The 27,158-nt window shown below is 45.8% G+C and overlaps 1 protein-coding gene across 1 annotated transcript in view; it reads right to left on the minus strand.

The window, feature by feature from the left end:
• RAP1GAP2 (RAP1 GTPase activating protein 2) overlaps positions 1–21,104 on the minus strand; it is a 293,472-nt gene extending 272,368 nt beyond the window's left edge. The window contains exon 1 of the mRNA XM_032215467.1: positions 21,073–21,104. Coding sequence (XP_032071358.1) covers positions 21,073–21,095 — 23 coding nt within the window. The 5' untranslated portion in view covers positions 21,096–21,104. The remainder of the gene's footprint in view (positions 1–21,072) is intronic.
• Between the last annotated feature and the right edge of the window lie 6,054 nt (positions 21,105–27,158).

The raw sequence follows: 27,158 nt of genomic DNA on the forward strand, positions 1-27,158 counted from the left end.
CCTATAATGGAGACTTTTCAGATTTCCTGGATGTGACAAATGAAGCAAAAATTATACTTGTAATCTAGACATATATTTATGATTAGTTTTTATATTCGTGACCCGTCAAAACCGCGTTCCACAAAAGCGCGGTCGACGAAAGCACGTATGTGACGTCATCACAGCGCGACGAAAAAGATCAAAAAATTGAAATAAAAATTAAATTACAGCAAGCCGATTCACATAAAGGTAAGGGTTAGGTTTAGGTTTAGGGTTAGGGTTAGGTTAAGGGTTAGGGTTAGGTTTAGAGCGTTAGCGTTACGTTTAGCGTTAGGTTAAGGGTTACCGTTAGGTTTTTCGTTAGGTTAAGGGTTAGGTTTAGGGTTAGGTTTAGGGTTAGGGTTAGGTTAAGGGTTAGGTTTAGGGTTAGGTTTGGGGGGGTTAGGGTAAGGTTTTCGCTTTATTTTTACATTTTTCGATCTTTTTCATCGCGCTGTGATGACGTCACATACGCACTTTCGTCGACCGCGCTTTTGTCTACCGCGGTTTTGTGGTGGAACCTTTATATTGTATTATGTTTCTATCAAAATGTGATGTGAATGTGCCATACAATCAATCAATCAGTCAGTCAACAAATTTCAACCCACCCTGGGCTCTGAGTGGTAGCCAGTAATTGGATTATTAGGTAAAGGTAAACGTAAAGGTTCCCCTTGCACATATGTGCTAATCGTTCCCTAATCTAGGGGGTGGTGCTCATCTCTGTTTCAAAGCCGAAGAGCCAGCGCTGTCCGAAGACATCTCCGTGGTCATGTGGCTGGCATGACTAAACACGGAAGGGGCACGGAACGCTGTTACCTTCCCATCAAAGGTGGTTCCTATTTTTCTACTTGCATTTTTACATGCTTTCGAACTGCTAGGTTGGCAGAAGCTGGGACAAGTAACGGGAGTTCACTCCATTAAGTGGCATTAGGGATTCGAACCGCTGAACTGCCGACCTTTCTGATCAACAAGCTCGTCAGTGGCTCGTCTTAGCCACTGAGACACCACATCCCTTTTTGGATTATTGTAAAACAGTGGGGAGGTAAGGAGACAACATACGATCAAATATTGAATTAATAAAATGCCACGCATGGGCTTTCTTCTCCCAGGTTTAATATTTTCCCACTTCTGTCACATTGAACATGACAATTTGCTTTGAGTGTTGCAGACACAACACAGCTGAGATAGCACCCAGCTGATTTTGGCTGATCTCACAAGGCATTAATTACTGGCTTGTGTTTGGCTAGCCCTAGTTGTGAAGAAAGAACTGGCACTCTATCTCCCTGTTACTGTTGTTAATAAAACTGCCTGGATGTTACCAGGAAACAAACTCAAGATACGCCATTCTCTTTATCTCCAGTGCCCATAGAAGGCTTATTTATCAATTTTGGGCTTCCTCTGAAGAGTTTTCAGAGATTGGTACGATTAGAGGAACTGTTTCCGAGTTTACTGCTGTGATGGGAAGCTTTACCCACTAGTGCAGGGATGTCAAACTAGATTTCATTGATGGCCGCATCAGGGTTGTGTTTGAGCTTGGGGGGGGGGGGGGCTGGGCATGGGCAAGGCCAACACAACATCACTCATGTTGGAGGCGCCTGTAGCAGCCCAAGCACTGTGCCAGGAAAAACAGGCTCCCGAGCTCTGTTTTCGGCTGCGATGGTCTCCTGCCAGAGGTGGGTGGCTCCCAGTTTTACTACCGGTTCGCTTTGTGTGTGCTTCGCTGCCTGCGTGTGCGCAGTTCAATGTAAATGGTTCTTCGTGCATGCACGGAACAATTTACAGTGAGCTGCACATGCGTGCACAGTACTAAACAACATGCTGGCAATGGCAGTGGCGACCAGGGAACCGGTTCGGGGGTGCGGCCAGCCTGACTCGCTGCTGGCTCTGTGTCCCAGGCCAAAATACCACTACTGGTTCAGCTGAACAGGGCTGAACCGGCTGAATCGGGAGCAACCCACCTCTGCTCCTGCAACCCTCTGCCAGACAAACCAGAGCTCGGGAAAGCTGCATGCATGCAGCCCTCCCGAGCTCCATTTTTGCTGGCAGAGACACCACTGGCTGGTCCTTCACTCTTTTCAGGGCAACCCCGTGGCTCAGATCTAAGTATCCCGTGGGCTGGATCCGGGCCCCAGGCCTTGCGTTTGACACCCCTGCACCAGTGGTGGGTATGCTGTGACGGGGTCGAGCATCCACACACATGCACACCCACCGCCCTACGATGCTCCAGCTGCTCGGCGGAGGTCCCGCAGGCGCCATATGCTGTGTGTGTATGCAAATGGTCTGGTTAGCTCAAATAGCGGTAAGGAATGAGGGTGGGCGGGTGAGCCTTCCAAAGCACCGTCCCGGTACGGTGGCCGCTGCTCCCAGCTGTGGGAAGTTATCATCCAGCCCTCTCCCAGAAAAATGAAATATCCTAGGAAATATTGAAAAGGCAGAATATTTCTCAGGGTGTGAAAAGAAACATGTTTTAAAAGACAGAATAGTTGCCTATAGCTTTCTGCCCATCCCCAGCTAACGGGCCATTAAGATGGCCAGGCTAGCCCACTTTACATAATAAAGACTTCTCTTCACTGCAGGGACACCCCCCTCACTGTAGGGGAAAGGGATATTACTCAACTGACCACAAGGCATCTGAGAAGGCATCACAGCCTAGAGAGTAGCCCCCTGCATGGCACCATGGGAGTCTGACAACCAGTCAGAATACATTTCTTACACAGGAACAGGAAAGAGAGAGGTGGGACTAAACAGGGTATAAAAAGCCTAGCAAGCCCCTTCCTCAGCCCTTCCCTTCTTCTCTTCTTCTCCACCTACATTGAAACATGTGATCACCTTTTCTGGTCAGGGCTCAAGCCATGTGGCCCGGTCCAACAATAAACCATCTTTCCAAGCAGCCTCCATGTCTCCAGTGTCTTTTTCCCCACTTGGAGCTGAATCCAGAAGGACATTTCTTTCAACACAGCTGCCACTGGTACACCCATACCATGGCGTACTGGCCGGAACCCACCACTGCCCTGCACTAGTGTTTGTGGGTTGAGTAAACTTTTGAATCATCACACATGGTTGCAATATCAGTGTTAAAATATTGGGGGGGGGGGGGAAATAAATCTTAAAAGCATTGTGGGAGGGTTTTAAATAAAGGAAAGGAATATGTGCACCTGCATATAACTCTTGTAATATGTATGAAGGGGGAGAAAAATCTGCATATTATTATAGATACAAGAAGGAAACAACAAAGAATGCAGGAACCGAGGGAGGCCGATTCCATCCCACACATGCCAGCCAAAATACAGACAGCATGCAGCAATTCTGAGTCATATAAACTGCCGGAAAGCGATTGTTTTTGCAAAGTCTTTTCTATTTAAACCATCCAAGACAAAAGAGGGATAATTAGTATCTGGTTTGCATAAAGAAAATTGAAAGTGATCAGTATCAAAAAGATGGCAGGGCCCTTCTTCCCTAACCCTGGAGAACAGCTGCCCGTTAAGGTAGTGTAGGAAGTTATCACCCAGCCCTCTTCCAGAAAAATGAAAATATCCTAGGAAATATTGAAAAGGCAGAATATTTATCTGGATGTGAAAAGGAAGAAACGTGTTTTAAAAGACAGAATAGCTCCCTGCAGCTTCCCGCTCCCATCCACTTAGTCAATGGGCCATTAAGATGGCCAAGCTAGTCCCTTTACATAATAAAGAGTTCTCCCCTTCAGCTCTAGAGTGATGGGATTAAGGCATGATAATATCGGCCCTTTACCCAACTCACCACATGGCATCTGAGAACTCAACCAAACCTGGATTCAAAACGCAGCCTAGAAAATTGCCCCTGCATGGCCCCATGGGAGTCTGACAACCTATCAGAATACAAGATCAGGATCAAAGGCCAGAGAGGGCATAAAACCAGGGACTCAGCTTCTCTTCCTTCCTTGCCTTCCCTTCTCTTCTCCGCCAACATTGAAGCATGTAATCCTCCTTTTCTGTTCAGGACTCAAGCCATGTGGTCTTGTACACCATTAAAACCATCTTTCCAAGCAGCCTCCATGTCTCCAGTGTCTTTTTCCCCACTTGGAGCCGAACCCAGAAGGACATTTCTTTCAACAGTAGGAAGTATAAGGCTAAATCGGATCACATCAAGTAGCTTTTCCAGCAGCCACTGAACAATCATAAAAAAAAACAGCGGTGATAATCAACGGATGAATTCTCAGACTGACCGTGGTTCAGGAGACAATTACTCTATGGGGACAACCAGTTGCAAGACTTCCTCTTATCAGTAAAGAGACCGATCTCCTAGCTCAGGAGACTCCAAACTTGGCAACTTTAAGTCTTGTGGACTTCAATTCCCAGAATTCCCCATGGGTAGCTGGGGAATTCTGGGAATTGGCTGACTGAGGATTTCTGGGAGTTTAGAATAGAATAGAATAGAATAGAATAATAGAATAATAGAATAGAATAGAAGTTCTATAACAGAGTTGGAAGGGACCTTGGAGGTCTTCTAGTCCAACCCCCTCCTCAGGCATTTGTCTGAAATGGTATAAGTAACAGAGAAGAGAAGAGAAGGGAAGGGAAGGGAAGAGAAGAGAACAGAAGAGGAAGCCTTACACCATTTCAGACAAATGGTTCTCCAACATCTTCTTTAAAACTTCCAATGTTTGAGCATTTACAACTTCTAGAGGCAAATTGTTCCAATGATTAATGGTTCTAACTGTCGGGAAATTTCATTTAGTTCTAGGTTGCTTCTCTCCTTGATTAGTTTCCATCCATCACTTCTTGTCCTACACCTGTCAGGAGTTTTGGAGAATAGTTTAACTCCCTCTTTTTTGTGGCAGCCCCTCAAATATCCTGTTGTCTCTAGTCCTTCTTTCCCTACATTCTTAACCAAGGATGTTTTCATTTGAGAAGAATTCAGTTTCTGACCGCGAGTTAACTATGCACTCAGATGCTGAAGAATGCTGATTGTGCCATTAAAAAGTCTGCATGCATCAGAAAATAATTTCCTTCCAATTTTCATAATACGATTCACTCCTAATCTTGGTAGAGCGGCTGCTTCAGGGACAAAAAAAACCACGTCTGCAATCAGTTGTAGAATAAGGGCAAGACTTTGTAGCAAACTTTCACGGTGTAGCAGGATGACCTTTTAAAGTGAAGTAACAGGATGCTTTGTAGGCGCTGCTGTTGCTCAGAATGAAGGGAGCCTTAAGATGATTTAAGACCAGAGTCTGAAATTACTACCTGCTTTGATCAAGCCAACCCCCTCCTTAGGCAGGAAACCCTATATTATTTCAGACAAATGGCTATCCAATCTCTTCTTAAAGACTTCCAGTGTTGGAGCATTCAGAACTTCTGGAGGCAAATTAATTGTTCTGACTGTTTAGGTTTAGGTTTATTAGATTTGATTGATTGATTGATTGATTACATTTATATGCCGCCCTTTTCCCTGAAGGGGACTCAGGGCGGCTCACAATCCAAGTCAGGGAAGGGGGTACAGATAAGGGATAAAAAAGACGAACAGAACAATACACAATTTAAAAGCACACAACAACCATACCATTTGAGGGGGGGGGGCAAAAGCTCTTTAGCCCCAGGCCTGTCGGAACAGCCAGGTTTTAAGGGCTTTGTGGAAGGCCTGGAGGGTGGTGAGGGTTTGAATCTCCACGGGGAGCTCGTTCCAGAGGGTCGGAGCAGCCACAGAGAAGGCCCTCCTCCGGGTAGTCGCCAGTCGGCATTGGCCGGCGGATGGAATTCAGAGGAGGCCTAATCTGTGGGATCTGATCGGTCTATTGGAGGTGATTGGCAGCAGGCGGTCTCTCAAGTACCCAAGTACAAGATTTATATGCTGCCCTTCTCCCAAGGACTCAGGGCGGCGTACAACATTAAAAGAAACACACAATACAAAAGTTTTTTAAAAAATTAAATAGAATATCCCAAACAAACCCAATTAGAATGACAATAACATTTTTTTAAAAAAATTCGAATTAAAATTAACAATGATCAATAATTTATTTTGTTTTGTTCAGGCCAGGCTGGCTTGCTGGAAAAGCCAACTTTTTAGGGCGCGTCGGAAGGACCAGAGGTCGGGGATTATACAAAGCTCCGGGGGCAGCTCATTCCAGAGGCAAGGCGCTCCCAAAGAGAAGGCTCTCTCCCTGGGGGTCGCTAGCCAACATTGTCTGGCCAACGGCACCCTGAGGAGGCCAACTCTGTGGGATCGCACTGGACGATGGGAGGCTACTGGTGGCAGTAGGTGGTCTCGCAGGTATCCTGGGCCTAAGCCATGGAGAGCTTTAAAGGTCATAATTAGTCAGGAAATTTCTCCTTAGTTCTAGGTTGCTTCTCTCCTTGATTAGTTTCCACCCATCGCTTCTTGTCCTACCCTCAGGTGCTCTGGAGAATAGCTTGACTCCCTCTTCTTTGTGGCAACCCCTGAGATACTGGAACACTGCTATCATCTCTCCCTTAGTCCTTCTTTCTATTAAACTAGACATCCCCAGTTCCTGCAAACGTTCCTCATATATTTTAGCTTCCAGTCCCCTAATCATCTTTGTTGCTCTTCTCTGCACTATTTCTAGAATCCCAACATCTTTTTTATGACATGGCAACCAAAACTGATTGCAGTATTCCAAGTGTAGCCTTACCAAGGCATTATAAAGTGGTATTAACACTTCATGTGCTCTTAGTACTGAGTCCTTTTCTTGGAATCCCACTTTAAGAAAAAAAAAATAGACAAACTGCAGCAGGTTCCAAGAAGAGCACCATGGATGATTGATGATTAACAGAATAACGAAGTTGGATAGAGACCTTGGAGGTCTTCTAGTCCAACCCTCTGCTCAAGCTGGAGAACCTATACCAGGGGTGTCAAACTTAAAGTCCAAGGGCCAGATCCGGCCCACAGGATGCTTAGATCTGGCCCGTGGAACCACACTGGAAACAGCAGAGGACCAGCCCGCAGTGCCTCTACCAGCAAAAATGGAGTTTGGGGCTGCATGTGGTCCCCCCTGGGCCCAGTTTTTGGACATGACTGACTCTTGCAGCCCTCTGCTTGGGAAAATGGAGTTGGGAAGGTACAGGAAAAGAGAAGGGGAAAGAAGAGATAGGGAAGGAGAAAGGGAAAGAGGGGAAGGAAGAAAAAAGGCAAATGAAGAGGGAAAGAAAAAGAAGGGAAGGAAGGAAGGAAGGAAGGTTATAATGAGAGTGAGGGAGGGTCTCAGGCAACTCCTGCCTTAGCACTTGGCCACCAGATGTGCCCCTGGAACGAGTGACATCAAGCTGACCAGCCTCACCCTGGCCACACTATGCCCCTGGCCCCCTGAGGTCAAATACAACCCTGATGTGGCCCTCAATGAAATCGGGTTTGATATCCCTGCCTTATAGCATGTCAGACAAATGGTGGGTGCAATCTCTTCTTTAAAATCTCCAATGTTGGAGCATTTATAACTTCTGGAGCAGGGGTGAAATGCTACCAGTTCACATTGGTTTGCCGGAACCTATAATAAAAATGCTACCCGTTCGCCCGAACCGGTAGTAAAAAAAAAAAATCCTAACGGTTTAGGCAAACTGGTTTTTCCGACGATCAGCTGTGACGCGTGATTTATATTAGCTAGAAAGTGGGAAATCCTGCTGATCTAAATCACCTGGCAAAGCAGATTCCCCCTTGCTGTTCGCTAACCTTTACGGGGGCACTCCGCACATTCCCTAGAGCCGAGGTGGCGCAGTGGTTAGAGTGCAGTACTGCAGGCCACTTCAGCTGACTGTTAGCTGCAGTTCGGCGGTTCAAATCTCACCGGCTCAAGGTTGACTCAGCCTTCCATCCTTCCGAGGTGGGTGAAATGAGGACCCAGACTGTGGGGGCAATATGCTGACTCTGTAAACCGCTTAGAGAGGGCTGAAAGCCCTATGAAGCGGTATGTAAGTCTAACTGCTATTGCTATATTCCCGGAGATGACGCGTGTGAGCGCACTCACACTGCTACCGAACCAGTAGCGAAGGTAAGTGGATTTCACCCCTGCTCTGGAAGCAAGTTGTTCCACTGATTCATTGTTCTAAGTATCAGTAACTTTCTCCAACCTTCCCGGTTGCTTCTCTCCTTGATTAGTTTCTATCCATTGTTTCTTGTCCTGCCCTCAGGTGCTTTGGAGAATTGGCTGCCCCCCCCCGCTTCTTCTTTGTGGCAGCCCCTTAAAAGAAGCTAAACCTTCTACAGAATGCCTGAAGGAACCGCGGAGGTTTTCTCACTGAAAAAAGACAACTGAAAATAAATATGGAGCTAAACAAATCACTGCAGTTATTAAGTGAATCATGCATTCATTAAGCAAATCCAGCTCCCGCACAGACTTTGCTTGCCAGAAACCAGCTAGGAAGGTTGCAAATGTATTATCTGATTAAATTTCAATGCTGCTCATCTCCCTTATAAAGTGACCCTGGGTGACTTGCAGAGGGGAATCATGGGATCCTGGGATCCTGGGTAAAATAGAAACCAATTTCTACATGCCCTAATTTTGCTCATGGGGCCATGGGGATGCTGCAACTGTCGTAAGTCTGAGGACCAGTCATAAGTTCCTTTTTTTTTCAGGGCCAGTGCAACTTTGAAAGGTTGCCGAATGAATGGTTGTAAGTTGAGGAATACAAGTAGAGTGTTGTGTTGGATTAGGAACAGGGAGAGGTCGGTTTTAAGTGACCCTCAAGCACAGATGTTCCCTGGGGCTCTTGAGCCAATTCTTCTGTCTTGAACCATGTGTCAGTGTGGTGGTGAAGGAGTCTGGCTGGCATTGAGAGACCCATGTTCAAGGCCATCATCAGCCACAGATGTTCCCTGGGGGACCCAAAGGTGACTTCAGAACAGTCAGAACTGAAGAAGCTTCTTGGATGAGAAGCAAAACATCTTCAAGGAAAACAAAGTCTTTTGAATCGAGCCGAGGTGGCGCAGTGGTTAGGGTGCAGTACTGCAGGCCACTTCAGCTGACTGCTATGTGCAGTTCGGCGGTTCTAATCTCACCGGCTCAAGGTTGACTCAGCCTTCCATCCTTCCGAGGTGGGTGAAATGAGGACCCAGACTGAGGGGGCGATATGCTGACTCTGTAAACCGCTTAGAGAGGGCTGAAAGGCCTATGAAGCGGTATATAAGTCTAACTGCTATTGCTGTTGAAAAAGCACCTTTGGGACAACCATGACCTGGATGACTGAGAATCTCTACAGACCACAAGTAAGTGCTATTGCTATTGATGACCACTGCATAAAAGATCGTAAAATCAAATCAACGGTTAGAGAATAAAAAAGGGAAATGGAAATAGAAGAAGGTTAAAAAAAAGAATAGAAAATATATTAAGATAGAGATAAGAACAAAATGACAATTGTTAGTACTAGTATTATGGTAATAACTATGTTTAATGTTATTATTGTGTTTTTATTAGAAGATAGGTTAAGAAGGAATTGTAGAGCTTTACAATGTTGTAAATATTCATTGCACACAGATATTTGTACCCAGATGACACACTGCTTATGGAAAGATGGAATGTTTATGTTGTGGCCCGGCAGGAGCCGTTGGAGCTGCCGCCAGACTCCGACAGCGAGGGGTATTATGAGTCAGCCTTGGAGGTGGAGGACCCTGGACAGGGTGTCGACTCCGAGCAGGGCGAGGAGAGACTGGTTGGCCATCAGGTGGCGGCAGAGCATTGGATCAAAGGGAATGTTCAGGAAAGCATTTGGGAGTTGTATCAGGATGCATGCAGACGCAGGGCTACTCGGCGTAAAGAACAACGGAGTAACTACAGGAGGTGATTACGAACAGCTGATGCTGATCAAGATCCCCTCCTGCTGATAAAAGAGACTGCTGGTGCCACGCCCTGGTGGCAGAAGTCAACGTTCTCGTTCTTGTTCTCATTCGCGTTCACAAACTGAGAGAAGCCAACTTGGATAAGTGGCTTGATAAGAGAAGCCGGTTTGCAGTGTTGTATGAGTTATAGGACTTTCTGCCAGAGCTATTATCGTTGTTTATTTGGGCTTGCAGCCAACAAGAGCTTGGACTGATTAAAACATTCTTTTGTACGTCTGTTTGGCTTTCGTTCCTGGACGGAGAAGGGGGGGGTCAGAACAGCAGCCCTTGAAGAGCATTCGGAGACTTCAACTTGTCCAGAATGCAGCCGTGCGAGCGATTGTGGGTGTACCTCGATACACCCACGTTACACCTATCCTCCGCGAGCTGCACTGGCTTCCAATCGGTCTCCGGATACGCTTCAAGGTGCTAGTTATTACTTATAAAGCCCTTCATGGTATTGGACCGGAGTACTTGAGAGACCGCCTGCTGCCAATTACCTCCCAAAGACCCATTAGATCGCACAGGGTCGGCCTCCTCCGGGTTCCATCTACTAGCCAATGCCATCTAGCTACGACCCAGGGGAGGGCCTTCTCTGTTGCAGCTCCGGCCCTTTGGAACGAACTCCCCGCGGAGATTCGGACCCTCACCTCTCTCCTGGCTTTCCGAAAAGCCGTTAAGACCTGGCTATGCCGGCAGGCCTGGGGTTGATGAGCTCCCTCCCCTCTCGACAGGTGTGGTTGTTGGTTATTTTAAATGTCTATTTTGTATTTGCATGTTCCCCTTCCCGTTGGAGTTGTTCGCCGCCCTGAGTCCCTTTTAGGGAATAGGGCGGCATATAAATAAAATAAAACTTCAAACTTCAAACTTCAAGTTTACATTTTTTAAATTTGAAAATAAATAAACAAATCTTTCTAAAAAAAGAGATCGTAAAATCAGGTCGGTCATGTGGAAGCCTGGACTTACAACCATCTTGACTTACGACAGAAACCCCTAGGCTCTATTAAGGACTTCAGTCGAGGGCTACCTGTAGAGTCAACAATCAAACATGCTTTTAAACTGTTGCAAACGGCATTGCAGAATCCCTAAAGCAACAGGCAGCTTTGATGATGATTATTATTATTATTATTATTGCAGCCAGAAATGATGTGCCAAAGCCTATTGCACTTTAACCAGCTTCAGCAGACACGCCAGCTGGGCCCCTTCTATGACAAAGCTAACCTGTGAAGGCTTGGGAAGGTGGCAGCGCACTCAGATTAAATACATAATTTCCTTTTTGCAAGACTGCCTGCGAAAAATGTTCAAAAAAACCTCCAGCTGCTTCAGTCTATAACCTCCGGATCCTGTTATGCAACCCAATACTTAAGCAAAAAGGAAAAAATTAAGAACACATCAAGGAACACCCGCAGGTCTTAATAGGCTTCGGAAATGACTGCCTTTAAAGCCTCAATCCACCAGCTGTCTGGTGCAAAAGCACTTATGTTCGGAAGGGAAGTGCAGCCCAGCATCGCTCAGAGAGGGAGAAATGATATTTGATGTCATTTTCACAGACCCCCGATGGTAGTAAGATTGCCTCCATCCTTCTACAACAGTGTTTCTCAACCTTGGTGACTTGAAGTCCAGAGGACTTCAAGTCACCAAGGTTGAGAAACACTGTTCTACAACCTCTCCCAAAAGATCTCTCACGCCAAGAACTGTCGGAATCGGCCATTCGTGTTGTTGCAGGGAGTCTCCCCCTTCGGGGTCTTTTTTTGTGGCTTGGAGGGGGGGAGAAATTCCGACTTGGGGGCTGCTTCAGCCTGGTGGTGCGGGGCTTTGGGCGAAGGCTGGAGGGAAATGCCGCTGGGGACAAAGAGCCGGAGGGCCTTGTTCCAGTGGGACTGTATCAGGGCCTGGAAATGGCTGGCCATCTCAACCCACTGAGCCTCCAGGTGTTGGTACCTGGCCTTGCACTCCCACAGGTCTTCCCTCTGCTTGGAAAGCCTATGCTGGTAGTCCTCAGTGAGGTGCTTCTGCTGAGCCTCCTTCTCAGTCAGATCCAGAACTGAGCCAGCTGTTTTGCCAACTCTTTCTCGTGGCTGCTTAGCTCCAACAACTGCTTCCTGTCGGGGCCCTAAGGAGCCCCGGTGGGGAATAGCTGGGAGGGGAGGGGCGAGTAGAGACCGGCAAGGCACCCCTCGACGTGAGTGACTATCAAGTTGGCCACACCCACCCAAGTCACATGACCACCTAGCGACACCCAGCCAGCCGGTAATTAGGCAGATCATATTAATGGTCCGGAGGATTTAAAATCATGAGGTTTCTCCTTAGTAAGTGGTACTAATATTTTGTGTGATCCTATGAGTCTATGCCTCTGTTTATGCAACCAAGGATTGTATTTGCAAAAAGAGAAATCCAGGTTGGTACCACAAAGTTCCCACTTACATGTGTAGGAGGTTATCACCCAGCCCTCTCCCAGAAAAATGAAATATCCTAGGAAATATTGAAAAGGCAGAATATTATATTTCCCTGGATGTGAAAAGGAAGAAACATGTTTTAAAAGACAGAGTAGCTCCCTGCAGCTTCCTGCCCCCACCCACTTTGTCAATGGACCATTAAGATGGCCAAGCTAGTTCCTTTACATAATAAAGAGTTCTCCCCTTCAGCTCCAGGGGGATGGGATTAAGGCATGATAATATTGGCCCTTTACCCAACTCACCACATGGCATCTGAGAACTCAACCAAACCTGGATTCAAAACGCAGCCTCGAGAGTTGCCCCTGCATGGCCCCATGGGAGTCTGACAACCAATCAGAATACAAGCTCAAGGTCAAAGGCCAGAGAGGGCATAAAACCAGGGACTCAGCATCTCAGCCCTTCCTTCTCTTCTTCTCCACCTACATTGAAGCATGTGATCACCTTTTCTGTTCAGGGCTCAAGCCATGTGGTCCTGTCCACCAATAAACCATCTTTCCAAGCAGCCTCCATGTCTCCAGTGTCTTTTTCCCCACTTGGAGCCGAACCCAGAAGGACATTGGGTTCGCACATGTATGGCGGGGGTAGAGCAGGGGTGGGCATCTATAGTAATTTTACGACCTGCGGACTTCAACTCCCAGAATTCCTGAGCCGGCAACCCCTCTGCAGAAGGTTGCTTTTCGCCAACGGTGGTTGATGTCCAGGCATCTGCTCCCAAGAAGGTCCATCCTCTCTCCCACCAGCCTTCCAAGAACAATTATCTGTCCTTCCTGTGATGGCTTACTCCCTCGCACAGCTGATGCAGATCCTAGCCAAGCTTTTCGGAGCCCTGTGGGTTTCCCGCATTAAAAATGGTTACTGTCGCATGCCTCCCATTGTCAGTTTACGTGTCAAGAGAGCGAAAGCAATAATGTTCCTAGCTCGGGGCTAAAGTACCTTATCTTCTCTCTCTATCTTTTTTATTATTATTTTTTTTAAAAAAAGATCTTATTCTCCCAGGCAGCTTGGATTTGAAAACAATTTCCATCTGCCGTTTTATTAAAGCGATTCCTCCCCACCCACCCCCCTGCTCCACTGTTAAAAGGATGCTTGTCCTTTTCGCCAGGGTGGGAAGGATTTTGGAGCAGCTGTGCAAGCTGGGGTGGGGGTGGGTGGGCTAGGTGGGGTGGGGTTAACAAAGCAAAGCTGCCATTGTGCCCCCACCCATGTTGCACAGCAAGAGGTTGATTGCAAAGTCTCAGCGACCAACTTCGTTTTGGAGGCCCTTTCTGAAAAGATCCCTCTATCCAAGACCATCCCCATCAGAATTAACACAATTGAGCGAATCAATTGAGCGAATCAATTGAGCGAATCAATTAACACAATTGAGCGAGTCCAGAGGTATTTCACCAGAAGAGTCCTCCACTCCTCTACTCACAACAGACTCCCTTACGCCACCAGGCTCAAAACTCTGGGCTTGGACAACCTAGAACTATGCCGCCTTTGGTCTGGCTCAAGCGCAGTACGCAAAATGATCTGCTACAACGTCCTACCTGTCAATGACTACTTCAGCTTCAACCGCAATAATACGGTTCCACCACAAAACCGCGGTCGACTAAAGCGCGCTCGATGAAACCGCGTACCTGACGTCATCACAGCGCGATGAAAAAAGCACGCTGTGAGCGGTAAAGCTAAAATTAACGCGTAAATCTAAACCTAACCCCCCGAAACCTAACCCTAAACCTAACCCTTAACCTAACCCTAAACCTAACCCTAAACCTAACCCTTAACCTAACGCTAAACCTAACGCTAACCCTTAACCTAACCCTAAACCTAAACCTAACGCTTAATCTAACCCTAAAGCTAACCCTAACCCTTAACCTAACCCTAACCCTAAACCTAAACCTAACCCTTACCTTAACGTGAATCGGCTTGCTTTAAAAGCGCTTTTTAAAGCGCCCTTTTTTCTCCGCTGTCATATTTGTCGCACTGCTGATGACGTCAGGTACGCGCTTTAATCGGGCGCGCTTTAGTGGACCGCGGTTTTGTCGTGCCACGAATAATACAATAGATACAAACTCAAGGTAAACCGCTCCAAACTCTATTGCAAAAAATACAACTTCAGCAATGCCTGGAATGCACTACCTGACTCTGTAGTTACATCCTCAAACCCCCATAACTTAAACCTTAAACCGTCTACTGTTGACCTCACCCCATTCCTCGGAGGTCTGTAAGGGGGCGTGCATAAGCGCGCCATCATGCCTACCGTCCCTGTCCTACTGTCCCCATTTATTCGGACCCATTTCTTGTGTTCTTATTGATATTTATTCTTATTCCTGTTATCTGGTATATGAGCGACAAACTAACTAAATAAATTAATTAAATGGAATGATTCAGCCGATGGAGGAACAAATTTAGTTGAAATATGTAATAAGCTGTACATTGTGTGCCTCAGCAGGTAGCAATATCTAGCTGACCCTACAGAATACAGAATAATAATGTTGGAAGGGACCTTAGAGGTCTTCAAGTTCAATTCTCTGTCCAAGGAGGAGACCTTCTACCATTTCAAGTAAAATGGATGTCCAATCTCTTCTTAAAAACCTCCAATGATGGAGCCACCCACAACTTCTGGAGACGAAGCCATTCCACTGTGTCAATGAAGATTCAATCATCCAGGCCAAAGATGTTTAAAGATTGAATTATGGTAACTGGACCATACTTTGTTGAGTTGAGATATTTCATTGCTCATCCAAGCAACGTCATCAGTCAGACTAAAATTAGCAGAGAGTGAGAGACACGTTGGAATATACCTGTCAAGTTCGAAGCGTGCTAATGCCTTTGCAACTGTTATCGCTTCTCAGCTTTCCCAACAAACTGGTGTATCTGTGTGTGTGTAAGATGGAATGTACAGACATCAAGAGGATGAGCTGTGAGAATCAAGGACACTTCCTCAGGCATTTTCCAAACCCAAAGACTTTTTCTCATAACAAAACAATGACACTCAATTGGATAATGTGACCTGCACTAATATGGGGAGGGAGAATTCTATACTTTAATTATGTGGGTTTGTAGGGGAATTAGCTAGAACTGGTTTTGCCTTAATCAGTGCTGAAATGATGTACTCAATAAAGTTTTGTATCAGGAGATTGGATCATCACTAACTTCAGCAGTTTCAAATCCCTACTCAAGCAGGAAACTCTGAACCATTTTAGATAAATGGTTGTCTAGTTTCTTCTTAAAAACCTCCAGTGTGGGAACATCCACAACTTCTGGAGTCAAGTTGTTTCACTGGTTAATTGTTCCCACAATCAGCACATCTCTTCTTATTTGTAGGTTGGATCTCTCCTTGATTAGTTTCCATCCATTGCTCCTTGTTCTGCCTTCAGGTGCTTTGGAGAATAGTTTGACTCCCTCTTCTTTTGTGATACTCCCACAAATATTGGAACACTGCTGTCATGTCACTCCCAATCCTTCTTTTCACTAGACTAGACATTAGACTAGTTGCCTCAATGGTTATTCATATGTTTTAGCCTCCAGTCCCCTAATCATCTTTGTTGCTCTTCTCTGCACTCTTTCTAGAGTCTCAAACATGTTTTTTTGTTATCGTAGTGACCAAAACTGGATGCAGTATTCCAAGCATGCCCTTACTAGTGCAGTATAAAGTAGTACTAACCCTTTGTGTGATCTTGATACTATCCCTCTATTGATGCAGCCTAGGATACAGAGGTGGGTTCCTATCAATTCAGACCGGTTCGGCCAAACCGGTAGTAATTTGGCAGCGACCCAGGCCTGCCACACACCCGAACTGGTTTTCTCAGTGGCACTGTAGGCACCGCCATCTTGATTTTCCCTTCTGTGCATGCGCAGAACAATTTGTGTTGGACTGCACATACACGCACGCAGCACGTCCCTGAGCAAACCAGCCCTTTGGGACAATAGAGCTGAAAGGGACCATGGAGGTCTTCTAGTCCACTCCCCCTGCTCAAGCAGAAGACCCTGTATACCAGTGATGGCTAACCTTTTTGTCGCTCTGTGCCAAAAGTGCGCACGCACTTAATGCAATGCAACCCCCCTGCGTGACCCACCCCTGTGCATGTGCACATGACCTTCATGTGTGCGCCACGTCCCTTGCACATGCATGCACGAAGCCCCCCTGCACTCCCGTCCCCTGCACACACAGCCCCCCCATATGTGTGATCCCCCCATGCATGCATGTGTCCTCCTGAGCACCCTACCCCCCACACGTGTGACCCCCCCATGCTCTCCCTGGGCACGCACATGCAACTCCTGCATGTGCCCCGCCTTCCGCACATGCACAGCAGAGACCTGAAAACCAGGTCGGGGGGGGGGGGGCGACATGCACAGTAGAGCTGAGCTTGGAAGACGGCTTGCGTCCCTGCAGAGAGGGCTTTGCGTGCCACCATACATTTGCCATCACTGGCCCATACCATTCCAGACAGTGGCTGCCCAGCCCCTTTCCTTCCCTGATACTTTCTGATCCCGGCTGGCTGAGGGAATTGAAGTCCACCCACCTTAAAGTTGCTGAGATTGAGAGCCACTGATATCTCGAGTTTATTTATTTTTCCCCCTTTCACAGTTTGAGAAAACCCCGTGTTACAAGAAGGTGCTCCCGCGCCTTAATTCTAATTTTGAAGGGAGACGATCTCCTTTCTCAGAGGCTGCTGAGTAATCACGAGCGTGTTCAATCCATCAATGATCATCACCATAACCCCATGCCCTACACCGTTTCAATTAGAAATCAGAAAGACGATCTGCCAGGGAGAAGGAAACAAACAAAGCCAGATGGGAGGGGAAATAAACAGTTGCTGGCACAAGCAGTAGAAATAAATGCCTGTTGTTCTTCTCCTTCAGTCGGAAAGAGAAAAGGAAGGGGGAAAAAATAGGAGATGAAGACAAGGCACCAATCATCATCATCATCATCATCATCATCATCATCATCATCATCATCAGTCAAATGCAAAAAGCTGCACTGCTTGGATCTGCATGCATATTACAAAAATACGTTACGAAGTCCTAGGCCCCTGGGTGGGGCCCAACTAGTAATCAATGCAAAATCCAGCGAAACAACTGGCCGTTGTGATACAATTGTGCAATAATGGGAACCACACTCATCCTTCAAAGAAATTAGACTTTCTTTCCCTCACCTCCTGTGACAGTACCTTTCCTGGTGGTGAGATAACGTAGCAACCAGCACAATACCATAGAGACCCTTAAAGTTGATTCTGCTGTATTGTTTACTTTTCCTGACTCCGGAAAAAAATATATCCCCAACTGCTTTTTGCTGTGTGTGTGTGAGAGAGAGAGGGGAGGGAGTGTGGGAGTGTGGGAGTGTGGGAGGGAGGGAGGGAGGGAGAGAGAGAGAGAAAGAGAGAGAGAGAGAGAGACTGTGTGGGTGGACATTGCCCTCCAAATTTCTTCAGCATTTGGAGGTGGGAGGCAACGTTTTGCAGAACAAGCCATGGTGAATTTTGGGAGCCCTAAGGAAATCTACAGCACCCTTTGTAAGCTGACTCAGTGAGATTTTCTTAAGAGTCCTAAGTCCTCTTTCTCCTTAGAACATAAGAGTTGAAAGGGTCCTTGAAGGTCTTCTAGCCCAACCCCCTGCCAGAGCAGGAGAACTTGATAGCAGTGTTCCAATATCTCAGGGGCTGCCACAAAGAAGAGGGGGTCAAGCTATGCTCCAAAGTGCCTGAAGGCAGGACAAGAAGCAATGGGTGGAAACTAATCAAGGAGAGAAGCAACCTAGAACTGAGGAGAAATGTCCTGACAGAACAATTAGCCAGTGGAACAGCTTGCCTCCAGAAGTTGTGAATTCTCCAACACGGGACGTTTTGAAGAAGAAGTTGGATAACCATTTGTCTGAAGTGGTGTAAGGTTTCCTGCCTAAGCAGGGGTTGGACTAGAAGACCTCCAAGGTCCCTTCCACCTCTGTTCTTCTCTTCTCTTCTATTCTATTTAACTTATACCATTTCAGACAAATGCCTGTGCATTTTGTTTTTGAAAGCCTTCAGTGATGGAGCACCCATCACTTCTGAAGACAAGCCGTTCCGTTGATTAATTGTTCTCACTGGAAGGAAATTTCTCCTTAGTTCTAATTTGCTTCTCTCCTTGGTTAGTTTCCAACTATTTTTTTGTCATCTTGCCTTTTGGTACTTTGGAAAATAGTTTGACTCCTTCATCTTTGTAAGAGCCTCTCAGATATTGGGGGGGGGGGGGGGGCTGCTATCATGCCACCCTTAGTCCTTCTTTTCATTAGACTAGACACACCCAATTCATTAGACACCTTAAGGCAGGGTGTGTCCAACCATTGGCAGCTCTAAGACTTGTGGACTTCATTTCCCAAAATACTACTGGCTAGGGAATTATGGGAGCTGAGTCCACAAGTCTTAAAGTTGCCAAGGATGGACAGGGAATCTGGAGTTTGTACACGAAGAACACTGAAGAATCTGCAAACATACAGGAAATGGCCTTTTAGCTATGTATCCCAAGCCATCTTATAGTTTTTGCTTTGTAGGAAGTTATCACCCAAGCCCTCTCCCAGAAAAAATGAAATATCCTAGGAAATATTGAAAAGGCAGAATATTTCTCTGGATGTGAAAAGGAAGAAACATGTTTTAAAAGACAGAATAGCTGCCTGTAGCTTCCTGCCCATCCCCACTTTGTCAATGGGCCATTAAGAAGGCCAAGCTAGTCCCTTTACATAATAAAGACTTCTTCACTTCAACTGCAGGGAAGTGGGATTAAGGCATGATAATATTGGCCCCAACTGACCACATGGCATCTGAGAACTCAACCAAACCTAGATTCAAAGCACAGCCTAGAGAGTTGGATGGCCCCATGGGAGTCTGACAACCAATCAGAATATAAGCTGAAAATCAAAAGCCAGAGAGAGCCTAAAACCAGGGGTTCAGCATCTGAGCCCTTCCTTCTCTTCTTCTCCACCAACATTGAAGCATGTGATCACCTTTTCTGTTCAGGACTCAAGCCGTGTGGTCCTGCCCACCATTAAAACCATCTTTCCAAGCAGCCTCCATGTCTCCAGTGTCTTTTCCCCCACTTGGAGCCAAACCCAGAAGGACATTTCTTTCATCAACTCAATTTTGATTTTAATGCATAGTCTCACAATTGCGTAATAGCAGCGTTAGAGTTGGAAGGATGCCTCAAGGTCCTCCTGCAAGGGGGAACCTTTACCTTTACTTTTAAGGGCTCTCTAAATTCAAGATGGCTTATTTTGAAACATTTCCTCCCACCTCCAAATGCTGAACGAACATGGAGGGTAACAGCCACCCACATAGAGTCACATACACACACAAACAAACCGTGAGAAAGAAGTAATATTTGACTTAGCAAATATTTTCCCCGTCAGAAACCTGCAGGAAAATTCCAACTGCTTCCCAAAGCCTTGAAATAGATTTCACTGGTCTCCCACCACCACCACCACAGTTTGCAAAGCTTGCTTAATCTTATTTTACAGCAGCCCAGATGCAGCCTGAACGGAAGTTTTGTTTTGTCAATTACAAAGGTTGGATTATATTTTCATGAGTGACCTTTCCTGTGCTTTCTCTCCCGGGCAATCACACAGCATTCGTCAATCTCCAACACCTCATGGTAGCAACTAATTGCTGTGCTACTGCAGACCGAAGATGAGAGGTGTGTAAGATGTAAGATTCCTTCTCATGAAAAAGATCCTCTTTACACAGAGATCTGGTCTCTTGGGAGAGCAAAAGGCTAGAATAATCTTCTCCCTGGTGGTTAGCTTTCTGCATGCAGGAAAATTTTGAATCGAGAAACTTCCTCCCACTTGAAATGAGAAAGGTCAGTCTAGCAAAGGAGTATTAGCAAACGCAGTACAGGTAGGTAAAGGTTCCCCTCGCACATATGTGCTAGTCGTTCCCAACTCTAGGGGGCGGTGCTCATCTCCGTTTCAAAGCCAGCGGTGTCTGAAGATGTCTCTGTGGTCATATGGCCAGCATGACTAAACGCCAAAGGCGCACGGAACGCTGTTACCTTACCACCAAATGTGGTTCCTATTTTTCTACTTGCATTTTTATGTGCTTTCGAACTGCCAGGTTGGCAGAAGCTGGGACAAGTAACGGGGGCTCACTCCGTTACGCGGCGCTAGGGATTCAAACCGCCAAACTGCCTACCGTTCCGATCGACAAGCTCAGCATCTTAGCCACTGAGCCACCGTGTCCCATATAGTACAGTTAGTCCTCTACTTATGACTGCAACTCAGCCCAAAACTTCTCTTGCTAACTGAAGCAGTTGTTAAATGAATTTTCTCCCATTTTTACCACCTTTCTTGCCCAAATTGTTAGGTGAATCACCGCGATCGTTAAGTTAGTAACAAGGTTGTTAAAGGAATCTGGCTTCCCCATTGACTTTGTTCGTCAGAAGATCAGAAAAGGTGATCGGGTCACAGACACACAAACACACACACACGCACACACAACCCGGGACACTGCAACCATCATAAGCCTGAGTCAGTTTCCCAAGCATCCGAATTTTATCCTGTGACTTCGGGGATGCTGCAATGCTTGTAAGTGTGTAAAATGGTCATAAGTCACCTTTTTCAATGTCATTGTAACGTCAAACAGTCGCTAAATGAACTGTTGTAAGTTGAGGACTACCTGTATTATACGCTGGACTGTTAAAAGTTTTGCAAAGAGTTGTAGGAAGTGGTCAATGCCATTGAACAGCTGTGTGTAACTAAGCAAACAGCTGCAGAAACAAACCATTGTTCAATAAAGCCAATATTTTTTTTAAAAAAACAATCATAATAAGTTTTAAAGGACCAATTACTTACTTTATCTTCAGACTAGCAAGCATGGCTTTGTCAATCCTGGAAAAAAAAAGAGAAAGAAGAATGTCAAGGAGATTATTTGGATTCTTAATTTTTCTGTTAGACCACTCTCATACCTACCTGGATCTCCCAAGCCTTTTAAAACTGTGCCTTAATGATGGAGGGGGGGGACGAACACAAGAAGCAGTTTCAGGGGTGAGTTCCTGTCAGTTCTAACCTCTTCTATAGGTTCCACAAATCTACAGTGCAGTTTAGAACCGGTTCCAGCTCCCTCACCCCGCCCGTCCGCACCACACTTGCCCCGCCCACCACTCACTGATTGGCTGGCTCATCAATCGCCCCACCCACCTCTAAGAGTCCTATCTAAGCCTTAAAGTCTTAAAGCTGTCAAGTTTGAACATCCCCGGGGGATTTTTTCTAAAGGGATAGGGGTGCAAGGGTCTTATAACTTGACAGCTTTAAGACTTGCATGCTTCAAATGCCAGAGTTTCTGAGCCAACATGACGGGAGGAGGAATTCTGGGAGTTGAAGTCCACAAGTCTTAAAGCTGTCAAGTTTGAACACCCCTGGGTTTTTTTTTTCTAAAGGGTTAGGGGTGCAAGGGTCTTATAACTTGACAGCTTTAAGACTTGCATGCTTCAAATGCCAGAGTTTCTGAGCCAACATGACGGGAGGAGGAATTCTGGGAGTTGAAGTCCACAAGTCTTAAAGCTGTCAAGTTTGAACACCCCTGGGGTTTTTTTTTCTAAAGGGTTAGGGGTGCAAGGGTCTTGTAACTTGACAGCTTTAAGACTTGCGTGCTTCAAATGCCAGAGTTTCTGAGCCAACATTTTGGTTGCTAAGCAAGAGCGTTGTTAAGTGAGTTTCACCACATTTTACAAGTTGGCCATGCCCACCCAGTCACATGACTGCCAAGCCACTCCCACTCAGTCACATGGCTGGCACACCACTCCCACAAAGCAGGCCACACCTACAGAAGACGTTTGAATTTGAAACCCACCACTGCACAGTTTGATGTAATGATTAAGGCATCAGACTAGAAACTAGGCAACTGTGAATTCTAGTCCTCCCTGGGTGAGCTTGGCCAGTCATTCTCTCTTAATAGCAATAACACTTAGAGTTATATACCCCTTCACAGTATTTTACAGCCCTCTCTTAGCGGTTTACAGAGCCAGCTTATTGCCCCCAACAATCTGGGTTCTCGTTTTACCCACCTCGCAAGGATGGAAGGTTGCGCCGGGTGAGATTCGAACTGCCAAATTGCAGGCAGTTGGCAGGCAGCAGAAACAGCTTGCAGTACTGCACTCTAACAACTGCACCACTGTGGCTCTTAGCCCTTAGGAAACAGGCAAATGGCAAACTTATTTACTTATTAAATTTATATGGCACCCATCCCATTCTAGAAAATGACTGGGCGGGTCCAAAATCTCTCAAACTTCCAAAATCTTGCCATGAAAAATGCAGAGACATGCGTCACCAGGAGTCAACAAGAATAACAAGAGCTGGAAGGGGGACCTTGGAGGTCTTCTAGTCCAACCCTTTGCTCAAGCAGGAAACTCTGAACCATTTCAGACAACCTCGGACTCAGTGGTGACATTCAAAGATTTTTACTACCAGTTCTGTGGGCGTGGTTTGGTGGGCGTGGCAGGGGAAGGATACTGCAAAATCTCCATTTCCACCCCACTCTGGAGTCAGTCAGAGGTGGTATTTGCCGGTTCTCCAAACTACTCAAAATTTCCGCTACCGGTTCTCCAGAATCTGTCAGAATCTGCTGAATTTCATCCCTGCTCTGACTCCAAAGGACACAGAGACAAAAAGAGCATTTTAAACCCTCCATCTTGTTGTAGACCATGCCATGGGCCACAAATAGCAAGCTTGTGGCCCTTGGCACAAAAAGATAAAAAAAGATGTGGAGACTCTAGAAAGAGTGCAGAGAAGAGCAACAAAGATGATTAGGGGACTGGAGGCTAAAACATATGAAGAACGGTTGCAGGAACTGGGTATGTCTAGTTTAATGAAAAGAAGGACTACGGGAGACGTGATAGCAGTCTTCCAATATCTCAGGGACAAAGAAGAGGGAGTCAAGCTATTCACCAAAGCACCTGAGGGAATCAAGATCGTGTGAAGTGTTAATACCACTTTATAATGCCTTGGTAAGGCCACACTTGGAATACTGCATTCAGTTTTGGTCGCCACGATGTAGAAAAGATGTGGAGACTCTAGAAAGAGTGCAGAGAAGAACAACAAAGATGATTAGGGGACTGGAGACTAAAACATATGAAGAACGGTTGCAGGAACTGGGGATGTCTAGTTTAATGAAAAGAAGGACTTAGGGAGACATGATAGCAGTGTTCCAATATCTCAGGGGCTGACACAAAGAAGAGGGTGTCAAACTATTCTCCAAAGCACCTGAGGGTAGAACAAGAAGCAATGGGTGGAAACTAATCAAGGATAGAAGCAACCTAGAACTAATTTGTAATTTGTAATTTGTAAGTTTATTTATAGGCCGCCCTTTTCCCTGAGGGGACTCAGGGCGGCTTACAACTTGTGGGGAAGGGAATACAAACAGTGACATATAAAAACAGTACATAATTAAAAATAGAAACAACATTCATCATTCGGGTGGGGACGAATTATGATTAATTAATTAGAACTAAGGAGAAATTTCCTGACAGTTAGAACAATTAATCAGTGGAACAACTTGCCTCCAGAAGTTGTGAATGCTCCAACACTGGAGGTTTTAAGAAGATTTTGGATAACCATTTGTCTGAAGTGGTGTGGGATTTCCTGCCTAAGCAAGGGGTTGGACTAGAAGACCTCCAAGGTCCCTGCCAACTCTGTTATTCTATTCTGAGGAAACCATCTCTGCTTTTTTTTTAAAAATGTGCCAAAGCTGGGCTGCCACCCACTCAAAGGAGCCAATTATAAATCGGTATATACTAAAAGCAAATTCAGCAATCAGAGAATGTCAGCTGGCATTGGGTAAGAAGACACTTCCAATTTTCACTTTTGCACCTTAAATAACAAGGAACCCGTAATGCAAAAGACACGTTTTTTGTTCAGCCTGCACCTTCTGAATCAGCCTGTTCCCTCCTGCAATGAAAGATTCAACAGCTGCCACTCCGTAGCCAGTTTTCTTTTAATCTGAAAAGAAAAGCGCTCCATCTGTTCTATCATCACCTGCAGCACAGTATCTTAGATCTTCCAGGCTCTGAGGACTAATTTGGATTGTTGGGAAGGGGGGGGGCAATACAGAACCTTCCAGCTTTGCAATCGAGAGATCCTATTGGGTGGCTGCAAACCAGCTACAGGTGGTCTTCAACTTGCCACCATTCATTTACCAACCATTCAAAGTTACATTGGACCTCCCCATATAAAAAAGATGTTGAGGCTTTGGGGGTGTAGGAAGTTATCACCCAGCCCTCTCCCAGAAAAATGAAATATCCTAGGAGATATTGAAAAGGCAGAATATTTCTCTGGATGTGAAAAGAAAGAAACATGTTTTAAAAGACAGAATAGCTGCCTGTAGCTTCCTGCCCATCCCCACTTTGTCAATGGGCCATTAAGAAGGCCAAGCTAGTCCCTTTACATAATAAAGAGTTCTCCACTTCAACTCCAGGGGGATGGGATTAGAGCATGATAATATTGGCCCCAAATCATCACATGGCATCTGAGAACTCAACCAAACCTGGATTCAAAATGCAGCCTAGAGAGTTGCCCCTGCATGGCCCCATCGGAGTCTGACAACCAATCAGAATACAGTTCTTACACAGGAACAGGAAACAGAGAGGTGGGACCGAACAGGTTATAAAATGCCTAGCAAGCCCCTCCCTCAGTCCTTCTCTTCTTCTCCACCAACACTGAAGCATGTGATCACCTTTTCTGTTCAGGACTCAAGCCATGTGGCCCTGTCCAACAATAAACCATCTTTCCAAGCAGCCTCCATGTCTCCAGTGTCTTTTCCCCCACTTGGAGCCGAACCCAGAAGGACATTTCTTTCATCAGGGGAGGGGGGGGGGAATGCAGAGAACAGCAACTAAGACTAAGCCTGGAGACTAAAACATAGGGAGAACAGTTGCAGGAACTGGGCATGGTTAGTATGGAAATAAAGAAGAAGAGGGAATAAGGGAGACATAATAGATAGCAGTGTTCCAGTATTATGGGGCTGCCACAAAGAAGAGGGGGTCACCTTATTTTCCAGAGCACCAGAAAGCAAGACAAGAAGCAACGCATGGAAACTAATCGAAGAGAGAATTAACCTGGGATTAAGGAGAAACTTCCTAACAGTGAGGACAATTAACCAGTTTAAGAGCTTGCCACCAGAAGTTACGAAGTAGTAATACCACTCTATAAAGCCCTAGTAAGATCACACCTAGAATACTGCATCCAGTTTTGGTTACCACATTACAAAAAAGATGCTGAGACTCTAAAAAAAAAAGTGCAGAGAAGAGCAACAAAGATGATTAGGGACTGGAGGCTAAAACATATGAGGAACGGTTACAGGAACTGGGCATGGCTTGTCTAGTGAAGAGAAGGACCAGGGGAGACAGGATAGCTGCGTTCCAATATCTGAGGGGCTGCCACAGAGAGAAAAGGGTCAAGCTATTTTCCAAGGCACCTGAAGGCCAGACAAGGAATCATGGATGGAAACTGACCAAGGAGAGATTCAACCTAGAAACAAGGAAAAATTTTCTGACAGTGCGAACCATCAACCGATGGAACAGAAGTTGCCTTTGGAAGTTGGGAGCTTCATCACTGTAGACTTTCAAGAAGAGTTTGGACTGCCATTGGTCAGAAATGGTTTGGGGTCTCCTGCTTGGAGTCGGGGTTGGACTAGATGACCTACAAGGTCCCTTCCAACTCTGTTAAACCTGTTATGGGTGCTTCATCACTGGAGGTTTTTAAGAAGAGATTGGACAGCCACCTGCCTGAAGTAGTATAGGGTCTCCTGCTTGAGCAGGGGGTTGGACTAGAAGATCTCCAAGTTCTCTTCCAGCTCTGTTTGATTTATTGATGTTTAAAACAATTAGTCCCTTTTAATAATTTAAACTATACAGGCCGAGGTGGCGCAGTGGTTAGGGTGCAGTACTGCAGGCCACTTCAGCTGACTGTTATCTGCCGTTCAGCGGTTCAAATCTCACCGCCTCAAGGTTGACTCAGCCTTCCATCCTTCCGAGGTGGGTGAAATGAGGACCCGGACTGTGGGGGCAAGCTGCTGACTCAATTTGCTAAAAATCTGTAAACCGCTTAGAGAGGGCTGAAAGCCCTATGAAGCGGTATATAAGTCTAATAGATAGATAGATAGATAGATAGATAGATAGATAGATAGATAGATAGATAGATAGATAGATAGATAGATAGATAGATAGATAGATAGATAGATATGAACAGAGATAGAAATGCTTGCATCTACCTCTGTTCATCTTTTGGCTGTATTATTGAAGTTTATTTACAAGCTGCTTCTGAAGATTGTGGGAGTAGCGGCTGCCCTACTCCCACAATCCTAATATATGTCCACATTTTGGGTGCTCAGCAACCAGCCCACATTTATATTCATTTGCCACAGTCATGCCACTGCAATTTACATTTTTGCTGGAACCCAGTATTTACTTCCAGTTCCCAGCAAAAACTGGCCTGTTGCAAACAATTGTGTTCATTTAAACAACTTCCACACACACACACAAAACCTGCTTTACGACCACCATGACTTACAACCATAATTGCCAGGCTCAAGTATAGTCATAAGTCAAGGACTACCTGTACATAGCTTTAAATCAGTGCAAGGTTGTAGCTTACTAAGAGAATTCTAGTTGAAATACTGCCCAAAAGCAACCCAAGTTTCACTACTGTAGAATTATACAGATGTCTACCGAGAGTCTCAGCCATCCAGGCCATGGCTGTCCCAAAGGGTTTTTTTTTTTTTCAAGAGGCAACTGGATTTTTTTTCTTTGTTTTTGTTTGAGGAGGTTTTGCTTCTCATCCAAGAAGCTTCTTCAGTTCCGACTCTTCTTCAGTTCAGTTTGGAGAATAGCTTGACTCCTTCTTCTTTGTGGCAGCCCCTGAGATATCGGAAGACATGGTAGCCCTGT

Source organism: Thamnophis elegans, chromosome 4 (assembly GCF_009769535.1).
Source record: "Thamnophis elegans isolate rThaEle1 chromosome 4, rThaEle1.pri, whole genome shotgun sequence".
Taxonomy (NCBI): domain Eukaryota; kingdom Metazoa; phylum Chordata; class Lepidosauria; order Squamata; family Colubridae; genus Thamnophis; species Thamnophis elegans.